The following is a 13,471-nucleotide window of genomic DNA, read 5'->3' as shown; positions in this document are numbered from 1 at the left end:
ACCGACAGCAGCTTCTCGCCGTTCAACCCAGCATCTGGAGACTGGGAAGCATACGCCTCCCGTTTCATCTTCCTCCTAGAAGCCAAAGGGATCACCGATGAAGAAGACGCCAAGAAGAGGGCAATATTCTTCAGCGTCTGCGGAGAGGAGACGTTTGAAATCGCCCGGGCTCTCCTTGCACCTGAAGACGTCGCTACTGTTCCATACAAAACAATAATGGAACAGCTGAAGGGGCACTTTTCGCCACAGCCCTCAGTGGTGGCTCGTCGAAATGCCTTCTACGCAAAGCAGCAAGCCCCTGGGGAAACCATAACTGGGTTTGTGACCTCTCTCCGCCAAGCTGCCCGGTTCTGCAACTTCTCAGAGCTGGAGAACATGCTTTGTGACCGCCTCGTCGGTGGCCTGAAAGATGAGAAGCTGCAACGACGCCTCTACGCTAAGAAGAACCTAACGTTCCAGGTCGCTCTGGAGGAGGCCCTGGCAACGGAAGCTGCCGAGAGGTCGACGCAAGAGGCACGGCCGAGCCAGCCGTCCCAACCGAGGGTCCACCACGAAGACCTCACCAACGACTCAGGATCCGACAGGGAGGAGGTGCACCAAGTACAGCAGCGCACTCAAGCAGCCCACATACCACAGCTGCCTCGACGAGAACGAGGGAACTGCGCAAGCTGTGGAGAAAGTCTCGAGAGGAGGACCTGCCGTTTCCGCAACTCAGAGTGCAGGCAGTGCAGAAAATTGGGACACATCGCCCGGGTGTGTCGGGCTCGGCCCACCCGACAACAGGCATCAGATGACCAATCCAAGAGCCCCAGGTCCCGGGGCCCAACGCACCAAGGCAACTCAACGGAGCTCACGGACCTCCAGGTATACCAGTTGCCCCACCCCAACGTAGAGAAAATTTATGTAGAGGTACGGATACAGGGGGCCCCATGCCGCATGGAGCTTGACACGGGTTCAACTCTATCCATAATCTCGGCAAGGACCTTAAGGAAACTGTGCCCTACTGGGGGTCCCAAATTCAGGCCGGTCCCATTCACCCTCCGGGACTTCCAGAAACGTAAGGTCCCCACAATGGGGGTGGGGACCTTCAGGGTGCAATACAGCAGAGGCACAGACGATTGTGACGCACAGAGGAGCGTTCAGGGTAAAGCGGCTGCAATTCGGGGTCAGCGTGGCACCAGGCATATTCCAGAATCTAATGGACTCTCTTCTTAAAGGGATTCCTGGTGTCACCCCCTTCTTCGCTGATGTGTTGATTGCCAGGCCCACACCCGAGGAGTTTGAGGACCGCCTCCGCACCGTTCTGCACCGTTTCCAGACGGCGGGTCTCAAGGTGAAGTGGGAAAAATGTCTACTAGGAGTGCCTCAGGTGGACTTTCTGGGATTTATGGTGGATGCAGAAGGGGTCCACCCAACTGGGGACAAGGTACGGGCCATTTGTGATGCTCCAGCGCCCAAGAACAAGACTGAACTTCAGGCCTTCTTGGGACTATTGAACTTTTACCATTCCTTCCTTTCCCAAAAGGCGGCGGTAGCGGAGCCCCTACACAGACTCCTGGACAAGCGGGCTCCTTGGGTGTGGGGCCAGCGCCAGGAGGCTGCATTCCAGGCAGTCAAGGACTTGCTTGTCTCAAACTCGGTCTTGGCACACTTCGACGAGAGGCTGCCAGTTGTGCTAGCATGCGACGCCTCACCCTATGGCATTGGCGCTGTCCTGGGACACCAACTCCCGGATGGAAGAGAGGTACCAGTGGCATACTTTTCCCAGACACTCAACGAAACCGAGCCGAACTACTCGCAAATCGACAAGGAGGGTCTGGCAATCGTGAAGGGAGTAAAAAAATTCCATGATTTCTTGTGCGGGCGGCCCTTCACTGTGGTGACTGACCACAAGCCATTGCTGGGTTTGTTTGCCCCCGAAAAGCAGACCCCCCCAAGTGCTGTCTCCTCGCGTCCTCAGGTGGTCAATTTTCCTTGCCAGCTACCAGTATGCACAGATTCACCGCCCTGGGAAGGCGATGGGCCATGCGGAAGCCCTCAGCAGGCTAACACTACCGGAAACAGGCCCCGACCCAGCACCTGCACAAGAGGTTATGAGCCTGGAGCTGCTTCCCAACCGCCCCATTCAGGCACAAGAAGTTGCACACCATTCCAAGAAAGATAGGGTCATCTCCCGGGTCCTGGACTGGGTGTGGAGGGGATGGCCCAGCAGCAGCCCTGGGCCAGAATTCGCCGGCTACACAACCCGCAAACATGAACTGTCAGCCCACAAGGGGTGCCTGTTATGGGGAAGCAGGGTCGTTGTTCCCCAGCCCCTCCGCAAAAGGGTCCTCACAGCCCTACACGAGACACACCCAGGGGTAGTAAGAATGAAAGCCCTTGCCAGGAGTTATGTGTGGTGGCCGGGGATCGACGGAGAGATAGAGGCCTGGGTCAAACACTGCCAGGCCTGCCAAGAATCCCGCCCAGATCCCCCAAGGGCCCCAGTCCAGTCCTGGGAGTCCGCCCGAGCACCATGTTCACGCCTGCATGTGGACTTCGCTGGCCCCTTTCAGGGGAAAACATTCTTCATAGTGGTGGACTCCTACACCAAATGGCTGGAAGTCGCACTGGTACCGTCCACTTCTACGTCCACAGCCATCCGGGTACTACGCAGGCTGTTTGCAACCCACGGGCTCCCTGACACTCTCGTCTCAGACAACGGGACTGCATTTACGTCAGGAGAATTCCAAACCTTCACAGTGCAGAACGCCATCTGCCACATCCGTTCGGCGCCATTCCACCCAGCCACCAATGGCCAAGCAGAACGCATGGTGCGGACTACCAAGGACACCCTTCGCCGCATGACGCAAGGGGATTGGGAGTACCGCCTTGCCACATTCCTTCTAGCACAGCACAGCACCCCCAGCTCAACGACTGGCCGGAGCCCCGCTGAACTACTAATGGGTCGGCGCCTTGCAATCAGATTGGACCGCCTTCACCCCGATAGAGCTCAGGATGAGGTAGGGGTGGGGTAAGGCAGGAACCCCCGGACCTTCGAGGCCCAGGACCCAGTGTACGCAAAGAATTTTGGGGCAGGCCCTGCATGGGTACCCGCCACAGTCACCAGGGTCACTGGCCCCATGTCGTATGAGGTGCTAACAGATGGGGGGCAATGCTGGCGCCGCCACTGCGACCAGATACGGCGACGATTCCCGGGAGAAAACCAGGAGGAGGAGGACAGGTCAAGGGAGTCCCAAGGGAACAGTGGGGCAGTGAGGCCCATAGAGCAGCAGGGGCAAGCAGGAGAGGCAGAATCAGTAAATACAGAGAGGACCCGTGAGGCCGAAAGGACACCAGAACCAGAACTACGACTGAGCGAGCAGGTTGCACCAGACCAAACAGCCCCATCACAGCCAGCATCCTTGGAACACGAGCCAGAACCTGAACCCCGGACCTTGAGGACTATGAATGCGACCTCCCGGGCAGGACTGGAACTTAGAGGGGAGGGGTGTTATGTACTGAATTGAATAGGATCCAAACTGCAACAGTCTGATTGGTCCTAGAACAATAGGATCCAAAAGGCAGAAGTCTGATTGGTCCTAGAACAATAGGATTCAGAATGCAGCAGTCTGATTGGTCCTAGAACAATGCAGCAATATGATTGGTTGGCAGGAACCACCCAATCATGCTCCAGATAGAAGTGAATCCACAACCTGTTTGGCTTACAGTAGAATTCCATAATTAGCCAATCATGTGCAGCCCATTATGTAAATAATGTATATAAAGCAGATACTTTGAGGGGACATTCATTCATTCCTCCTCACCACTATGAGCTGAATAAAGAGCATGAAATCACTTTGCGACTCTGAGTATATTTCACCTGAGAAGAGTTCACAGTGTAAATTTCAAAGCAAGGGAGATGACAGAAGACAGGAACAGCAGAGATGGGTGGGAAGAGACACAGGTAGGAGTAACAGGCAACTGGGTTGGAGTTTAGCAAAGTCACTTAAATAATACAGGCAGAGTCCAGAGGGAAAAGCCCCGATAAACACTTTACTGAGAAAACTGAGCAAAAACAGTGTATAATTTGAGAAGAAAGGAGCAGACCTTGTTTATAGCAGTTACAGATAGGTAGCCGTGTTGGTCTGCCATAGTCAAAACAAAAAAAATTCCTTCCAGTAGCACCTTAAAGACCAACTAAGTTAGTTCTTGGTATGAGCTTTCGTGTGCAGGCACACTTCTTGAAGAAGTGTGCATGCACACGAAAGCTCATACCAAGAACTAAGTTAGTTGGTCTTTAAGGTGCTACTGGAAGGAATTTTTTTTGTTTTGTTTATAGCAGGCAGACATATAACCAGACATACAGAAGAAAAGCTTTTGCAGAACTGTACAGTCAATCAGCACTTCAGCAAAGATTAAGCCATTTTGCCTGGTTACTAAGCAACATCTCCATCATTCCCCTTCTTAGCTAGTCGACTTTAACACCAACAGAATTAACCCCTGAGTTATAACACTGAATGATCTCTGCTGTTGCATTTCCAACATGAGACACGTCCAGTTCCACATACTTAGGTTTAGTTTCTGAAAGGAGTGAGGGACAAAGGAGTTAATCTGAGGGCTTCACAGAAATGGTGGATTTTGACCGGTATTTAAAGTGGTGGTGTTGTGGGGGAGGTGTGGCCCTGTGTAGGTCAGGAGTGGGGCACAAGCCTTATCAGCCAGAGGGCCACATGACCTCAAAGACAACCTTCCAAGAACCACTTGCATTGGCGCAGGGGCGTGGGGGGTGCCGGAGGCAAAAATGAGTGGAGCAGGCAGTGTGACTCTTCTTAACTTTATGTGTACCTTCCAGACCTGCAAAAGCCAGAGTGGAGTGACTATATCTGCAACTGCTCTGCTTTGTGCTTCTGGATTGCTGACAGCTGCAGGTGGAGAGAGAAGAGAGTGATCCTGTGCTCATGTCCTGCTCATGGGTTTCCCACAGGCATTTGGTTGGCCACTGTCTGTTTCTTTAAAATTTCACTAAATTGCAGCCACAGTTGGAAATGAGAGATCTGCAGTGAGATGGAGAGGAACATTTGACCTTTTGGCCCCACCACACAAATGTGCACAAACAACCCACACAGCGCTTGGCTCTAGGGAGAGGGGCAGTCCTGCCTGTCTGGCTGCAAAAGTTCACTTGGGTTCCAGAGTTTTGGAAGTGGCATTGCTCTTATGTTTCAAGTTGCAAGCAAAACTGCAAGGATTGGGTGCTACTAAAGCTCCTATATCTAGGATCGCTCACAGTGCAATCCCATGCAGGCCTGCTCAAAAGTCAGGGTGATCAAGGTAAACCTTGGTTTTTTGATTGCTGCCTCAATGCAGTTGACAGAAGATCACAACTTAAGAGACCGTGAGTGTAGACTTGAACAAGCTTGTTTGTGCTAAATTCAGATGCCGTTGGGTGAAATGTATGTACACACATACAGTATGTACACACATATAGGGATATGCAATATCCCTCCATCTTTGGCCACAGGACACTTGGCTATTATTGTTTTCTGTAAGAGGCTAGCACTCATTTATTTCTCAATTATTTCTTTTTATTATAAAGCTTTGCAATAGAAAACTATCTGCAACAGGAAGTTGCAACAGGAAAATAACATTTTATCTTTCCTCCCACTTTTGTTACGAAGAGAGCAGATGACCCCTTTTCACTCCCTGATTGCTGACACCAAGACCTGCAAATCATAATGCCAACCTATCTATTAACCCCTATTAATAATTTATCTCTTGACCTTTCCCACGATTATTTTTTTCAAGTTGATGCGTGCTGCATCAGTGTTCATGTCTTATTAATTTTGTGGTATAAGAAATGAAGTCATTCCATGCAGTGAAATGGGATCCTGCTTTCACCTGCCCTATGATCACATGTGCCTGATGGGTAAGAGTTTTAAAAATTCCTTTTCCCATTTCTTTTGACTTCCAGCTTTAAAGATGAAAATAAAAGAGGTAAAAAAAGAAAATGGAGACAAGAAGATCATCCCCAAGAAGAAGAAGCCCTTGAAATTAGGCACCATCAAGAAGAAAGATCTCAAGAAGCTGGTGCTCTATTTGAAGAACGGGGCAGACTGTCCTTGCCACCAACTGGACAACCTCAGTCACCAGTTTCTCATCATGGGGCGCAAAGTGAAGACCCAGTACCTTCTGACTGCCATCCACAAGTGGGATAAGAAAAACAAAGAGTTCAAAAAGTTCATGAAGAAAATGAAAAGTCCCGAGTGCCCCACATTTCACTCCGTCTTCAAATGATCAGATGGTGCCAGGATTGGAATAGTTCTTCTCTTCTCTTTGTTTTGTTTTGTTGCTAGCCCTGAACTTGCACAGACTTTCTTTTGGACTTGGTGGCTCATACATTTTGGCTCCTTCTGCCCTGGTGGACACTGAACTTTGATCCCTTGTCGTTTCTTTCTGTTTGTTCCTTTAGAGCAGGGGTGGGCAACCTCAGGCCCAGGTCCAAATGCAGCCCTCCAAGCCTCTCTGTCTGTCATTGGGGACACATCTCCTCAGCCACGCACCCCTGCCCAGGCCATCCTCCTGGGTATGTTCAGCCTGGAAATGAGGAGACTGAGGGGATATGAGAGCCGTCTTCAAATATCTCAAGGGCTGTCACATGGAAGAGGGAGCTCTGGAGGGTAGGGCTCAAACCAGTGGATTCGAGTTACAGGAAAGGAGATTCTGACTAAACAGGAATAACTTTCTGACAGTAAGAGCTGTTCAACAGGGGAACAGACTCCAATGAGAGGTGGTGGATGGGGGCAGATTTGGGTAATCTTTGAGCCAGGCTAAAATTTGGCACCCCAAATGAATCTTCTCAGTGATGGATCTTCTCAATGTTGTGCCCCCTTAGCTCAGTGCCCTGTGCAGGGCACTGCCCTAAATCTGGTGTTGCGTGGACTCTCCTTTGGAAATTTTTAAGCAGAGGTTGGATGGCCATCTGTCACACATGATCTAGTTGAGCTTTCTGCAATGCAGGGGCTTGGAGTCGATGACCCTCTTGATTCCTTCCAACTTTATATATAATTCTATGATTCTATAAGCCCCTGACTGAGGTGATTTTGAAAGGAAGCACTTTCAGCAGAGCTGTGCTGGCTGCTCTCCAGTTTTCAGGGAGAAATCTTCAATGTCACTGGGGTGTAAGTTTTCACTAAAAAAGTAAGATTTCTGAATAACCTCCTTTTTCTGATTCTGTCATTTCTCCTGGCTATTTCTTCAGTGACCATCCATGTGGATGATCCCACCCAGTAAGGAATCCTGTGGTGAATGGGATAGTGTCATAGCAAGAGGTGGCCAGTTAGATTTTGCTGTGTGCTGATGCCACTGTAGGTAACTGAGGGCAGTATAACGGAATATATAACTGAATAGAAATACATCTTTTTCTTTCTTTCTTTCTTTCTTTCTTTCTTTCTTTCTTTCTTTCTTTCTTTCTTTCCTTTTGGCAAGGCAAAAACATCGACAAAAACTGTGAGGTATTTCAACAGCTTTAGTCTGTAAAAAAACAAAAACTCAGCTTTAGTCTGAGTGTCTGCAGGTGCAACAGGAAGTAATGAGGACCCTAAGACCACCCACATATGTCATGCTTACTTGATGTGTTTTAAATCATTTCATTGGATCATAGAGTTGGAAGTGAACTTAGAAGACTACCTAGTTTAGTCCCTCCCTGAAAGGCCGTCCAGTCTCTGCTTAAGAAACCCCTCACAAAGGGGTGTCCACCCCTTTCCAAGTCTGTTCCACAGCTTGTAACATCAGGAAGTCCTTCCTAACGAGGGGTCTGATTGTGTTTTGTTTTGGAAAGTGTGGATTTGATAGATTCATCTTTAAATGGGAACTGAATTGAATTTCTCCCATAATCATAGTTCAGTGTCCCCTGCCGGAGGACCCTCATTAATTCACATTAGATTGGTAGAAATCTCTCCCCTTTGGCTCATCAATTCAGTTTTGAAAGAAGGAAGCTCAGAAGAGCTTCTTTCTTCTGACAAAATTTCCACATAAGTGGTTGTTGAAAGATGGAGTTCAATGCCCCATCTGGCTCCTCTTCTGCTTCCACAGCTCAGCTAGTATTTCAGCCCACATATCATCACATGAACCAGCAGAAGGTTGTGTGCAACCCTCACACTCTCCTGTGGAATAAATGGAAGCACTTGGGTTCCGGTTGCCTCCTCAAGGCAGACGAAGGGAGGGGAGAACCATGGTCAAAACAGTTCGAGAACCCCTGGGTTCCACTCCATTTGTCCTGTGTGTTGCCAAGGCACAGGATTAAGCAGATAAAGAGTTAATTGTTAAATTGGCAGAATGGGGGAAGAGTAAGTTTAATAATGTCATAGTTCAGAAATGACTGGTGTCTGTATTTGGGGGGGGGGCATTCTTTAAATCAGCCTTCCCCCAACCATTTGTTTTACACTACAGCTCCCCTAATTTCTGACCATTGGATTTGCTACCTAGGTTGGGGAGGCTGCTGTACACAATGGTCTGAGGGCTTGGAGAAAGAAGTGCATTTTGCTGCAGAAACAGATCCTTCTGGAATGTTCATAGAATTGTAGGGTTGGAAGGGATGAAGCCCCTCCAGGGCGGGAATCTTTTCCAACATTGCCCAATGTGGGGCTTGAACCCCGAAACCTGAGGTTAAGTCTCATGCTCTATCCAGGGGCGAAGGAAGGCTCTCCGGCACCCAGTGTGGGGTGTTGAGGGGCAGGGCAAACCGCCCAGCAGTGCATGCGCGGCACTGATACACTCAAGCGCCGTACGGATGGCGGTGGGATCTTCTGCTCACGGCGGCGGGATGAGCACCCCACGGTGTACCTTCTTGTCACCCCCCTCAGAGATGGCACCCAGTGTGGACTGTCCCCTGCCCCCTTCCTCCGCCACTTGTGCTATCCACTGAGCTGTCCCAGGTGCCATCCAGCATTAACAGCCTCACAATTATGGAGAACACCATGCACTCAGGAACAGCATATTACATACCAATATAATTTTTACATTTACAAATTGCTTAGGGAAAGCAAAAGAGATGTGTAGCATTAAAGTATGGAATATGTATTGCAACTTGAAAACATTTTTATTGTCCTTATGAATGAAGCTTTTTACTGCATACTGACTTCAGTTTTGACAGCACCACCAGAGGCTAGATGAACATTGCTCTGGGGGCTGACAGTGGCCCATCCCTGTTCTAGTTATTTACTGAAAAGTGTAATCTAATGAACTGTTGCTAATTAATGTGTCAAGTTATTTTAGCTGTGCTTGGACCTTGCTGGGTTCCTTTTTATTTCCCAGGAGGGACAAGTTACATGATTGTTTATAACCCTGTTCCCTTTCCTTGGATTTTGTTTTTGGTAGCTTTTTCTAGTTTTAAAGTATGCTATTTTCTTGTTTCCTGAACCCCACCCCCTCTTAAATTCAGTTATTTTGTTGTTAAATGTGAGATATGTTGAGGTTTAAGAATGGAGTTTGTGCTTTTTTCTTCATTATTCTATTAATATTGATTTTCATAAAAATAACAGAACCTAAGAAGCAGAAAAATGTATCCAATGCCATATGGCAATCTTTTTAGGCTACTTGTAAATCTTTGTATTGCTCTGAAAAACAGAGATGTGGGGCATCCCTGGCCATTAGTCAGGCTGGCTGGAGCTGGTGGGAGTTTTAATCCAGTAACATTGGGGGAGCTGCAGGTCCCCCACTCCAGCAAAGGCTCTATGGAGAGAAGCAGTCTCAACATTTGCCCAACCCCAGCAGCCCCATGATTCTCTGTGCAAGGTCTCTGACACAAAACACAGACTTCTCTTTCCAATACCATTTAAAACAGGATCAGGTATCAGTCCCTCATGGATGCTGGGAAGGGACAGAAGACACATCCATTGTTCAAAGCTGAGAAAGCAGGTGGCCTGGTTGGGGCCTCTGCACTCAGCACAGCCAAATTCTGCCCAACCATGGCTCCCAGGTATCTTGACTCACCACCCGCCCCAAACCAGAGCTGCCACAATATCCCAGACTTCCCCAACCTGGTGCCCTCCAGGTGTTCTTGAACTCTAACTCCCATCAGCCCCAGCTAGCATGGCCAGTAGTCAGGGATGATAGGAGTTGTAGTCAAACAGCATGTGGGGGGACGGGACACCAGGTTGGAAACAGGCATAATATCCATTGTGAGAGCCAGTGTGGTGTAGTGGTTAAGAGCAGTGGACTCTTAATCTGGGGAACCGGGTTCGCGTCTCCGCTCCTCCACATGCAGCTGCTGGGTGACCTTGGGCCAGTCACACTTCTCTGAAGTCTCTCAGCCCCACTCACCTCACAGAGTGTTTGTTGTGGGGGAGGAAGGGAAAGGAGAATGTGAGCCACTTTGAGACTCCTTCGGGTAGTGATAAAGCGGGATATCAAATCCAAACTCTTCTTCTTCTTCAATGTGATATGAGGCAATATGAGACATTTACAAATTGGTTAAATATATGCAAATATTTCCAGTTTGCATATTGGATTCACATCTAAAAGTTATGCATTTTTATTGTAGCTTTATAAAGAAAAACGGAAATTGTGTATAAGATCCCCCCAACATAAAACTGGCAAGCCAAAAATGAGGGGAGCTTTTTGCCAGTGGCAATTCTGGGAAATGTGGGGTGGGGTGGGGTGGGGTGGAGAGAGCAAGAATATGAAGAGCAGGGATACTATAAATGCATTTCCTTTTGGGGAGTAGAGAGGTAAGACATGCTCGAGGCAAATTTGCCTGCTCTCTTCCTATTTCCCTCCCAATCACAGAATCAAGCTTTTCCAGTTCCATTTTGTGGGACTACTGGGCAGAAGAATCGGATTTGTTCCATGTAGTCAGGCCCAACTCAGATGCTTATTTTTTCTGTGGTCTTGCCCATTTCCAATGGGGCTTGAGCAGGAGAATTGTTCACATAGATTGTGCTCAATACTGATAAGGGTGTTGAATAAAACGTTTGGATTTTCTGCCAATGGCTGCAGTCCTATGCACACCTTTTGGGTGTAAGCCCTGCTTAACTCACTGGGACTTACTTTGGAGCAAGCATGCATGGGATCAGGCTGTCCTGCACTGAGTTCTTGGGGTGACCTCTGTTTGTCGGAATACTGAAGGCAACCTATTGGTTTCCGCACACACAACATTTTTCTGTGCTATCTTTTCAAGTGGCAAGTTTCATTTTCTGCCCCACCTCCCCAGCGAAGGGGAATGATGGATCTTGTCCAAGGCAGAAGTGCAGAGCGATGTATGTGGCAATGAGCTAGCTTTGGCTCTGAAGGGAAGCACCTGTTTGAGTGGGGAAAGCAAACCACCTGCATTTGGTTAACACGCTGCCTCCCTCAGTCCTGCGATGTAGTGGCTCTGGGTCTCTTAAGGAGTGTCAGTAGAGGTCATTGGATCAGCAAAGTAATCAATAAATGTGCAGGGATGTTCTGGAAGCTCCAGCACATTCTCTTTGGAGCCATCACTAGGCCTCCCCCCCCCCCGCCCATATCAGCACTATCAGCAACACATTGGGGCCAGTGATTATCTGTGTGCAGGTCATTGCACAAGGGAAGGACTTCTCCCTGAAATCCTGGTCTGCCACTGTCAGTCAGTGTTGATGATATGGAGAAAGATGGGCCCATGATCTGGCAAGGCAGATGGCAGCTCCCCCTTTTCCTAGGTCAGTGGCAGAAGGTCCTAAGTCTAATCCCCAGCATCTCCAGCTAAGAGGATGTCATCTAGCAGGACTGGGAATGCCCCTTGCCTGCTTCCTTGGAGGTCTGCTGTTGAGTGGAACCAATGGAGTCGAGAGAGGATGAGGATGAGGCCACCTCGGGTGTTTGCAAAACATGCAGCCTGACCCTGCGCAGAAGAGAGTTGATTGGGCCTCACTGCCAAGGAAGCAGGCACAGGCTTGCAACTTTAGGGCCCAGGCCAATTTCCGAGGATCTGGTTTTCAAGGAAGAAGAGACTCCAGCACATCAGTGGCCGGAGCTGGTGCCCAGAATTGGACACACTGTTTGATGGAACCACTTCACTTCTATGTGCAGGCTCATACTTCTTCTGTTTCCCTCTCAAGTGCTTTCCCTGTGTCTATTCACGTTCATTTAACTAAAGTTTTTATGAGTGTTTTTATGAAGAAATGTTGTTTTCTAACCCTAGTTTGTTGTGTTTCAAGCGACCTGAGTGATCACCTATAGATAAATCCATATTTAGGTTTTGTATCTGTATCTAAGTTTTCGCCCTTCCTTTAACTTAAGGGCCTTTTCTGGAGCTTGAGACAGATAATAGTTCCCCCCTCCTGCCCCAATCGGAAATCAGTTTTCAAGAGGGATGACTGCTCTTAGCACATTTCTATCTCTGGTTAAAAGTTTTTGTACGGGTTTTCTTTGCATGGTTTGATAATGGTGCAAAACCTGTTTGATCAGGAGTGACAGCAGGACGAAACAAAAAAATTGTATGTGTTAACTTCTGACTGTTAATTTATGCCTCTGTGGGTCACCATGGAAAGGAGAATGAAAACCTTTGGAGGAAAGTGTCCCATCTCTCTCTTGTCCAGAGGTGCCAGCTTCCGAAGGAGAATTGTGGGGGTGTTGCGTGTGCAATATCATGACGCGGAAAGAGCTGTAGGTGGAGCTGGATGTGGTGGCCATGGAATTTCAGTGGCCGTGGCTCCTGCTGCTGCTGCTCTTGCCGCCACCACTGATAGGGGACTGCTTCCCCGCTCTTTCCCTTCCATGGCAGGAAGAGCAGAAGGAGCCAGCCACTGAAGCCACACTGCCCTTTGCTCTGCGCTCAGCCTCCTTGGCTGCCTTTGAACATGGGTGTGTGTGTGCTGCCCCCAAATCTCTTCTAGCACACCCGCCCAGCTGCTGATTGAAAGGTTCATTATATCCCGATATGTCCAGGTCTCCATCCACCATCACAGATCTCGTGACACCTGTGTGTAAAATGCTGTGTCACTGAATTTAACACAGCCCCCTCAACAGGACTGGGAACAGATGCCTTGGCCTCCCACCTGAAGGTGGCCTTGACTGGAATGAAATATTAACGCCAGACTGAACATTTGCATGGCTCTCCCTCCCAAAATTAACACGACACAGGAGTGCAAAGTTTCACGAATTTGTGGCATTTCTCAAATTACGAGAGGGCCGTCGTGACTTGGCAGGATTCTGCCCTGCTCCACCTCCCCTGGCCTCAAGCCTTGGAAAGTTTATGTTAGCCCCCACCCACCCCCAACACCCCCAATCCCACCACCATTTCCTTTGCCTGCCTCCTCACTCATTCTCAATGTTTATTTAATAATCCTGAAAGAGCTATTAAGCTTCCTGGGTTTAAATGTTTGCTAAACACCCTGTCAGCTCGACTTCACTTGAGATGACCCGGGCTGTGGGGAGACAGTCCAAGCCTTGGGTTCTTTAGGGAATGGTAAGAAATCTGCTTGTTCCTTGGCAGACCTGCCCCCAACATGCACCCCTCCCCAAATGTGGGTCCAGG

At 48.9% G+C, this 13,471-nt stretch overlaps 1 protein-coding gene and 1 long non-coding RNA gene across 2 annotated transcripts in view; one reads left to right on the top strand and one right to left on the bottom strand.

Annotated features, from left to right (window-relative positions):
* SFRP1 (secreted frizzled related protein 1) overlaps positions 1 to 12,204 on the top strand; it is a 48,500-nt gene extending 36,296 nt beyond the window's left edge. Inside the window, exon 3 of the mRNA XM_081921353.1 lies at positions 5,951 to 12,204. Within this exon, the coding sequence (XP_081777479.1) occupies positions 5,951 to 6,273 (323 nt within the window). The 3' untranslated portion in view covers positions 6,274 to 12,204. The remainder of the gene's footprint in view (positions 1 to 5,950) is intronic.
* Positions 1 to 13,471, bottom strand: part of LOC309375589 — a 173,636-nt gene that overhangs the window by 142,141 nt on the left and 18,024 nt on the right. The window lies entirely within an intron of this gene.

This window comes from Podarcis melisellensis (genome assembly GCF_964234715.1).
Source record: "Podarcis melisellensis genome assembly, chromosome: 8".
Taxonomy (NCBI): Eukaryota; Metazoa; Chordata; class Lepidosauria; order Squamata; family Lacertidae; genus Podarcis; species Podarcis melisellensis.
The sequence above is the reverse complement of the archived record's forward strand: the minus strand, read 5'-3'. Positions and strand labels throughout refer to the sequence as shown.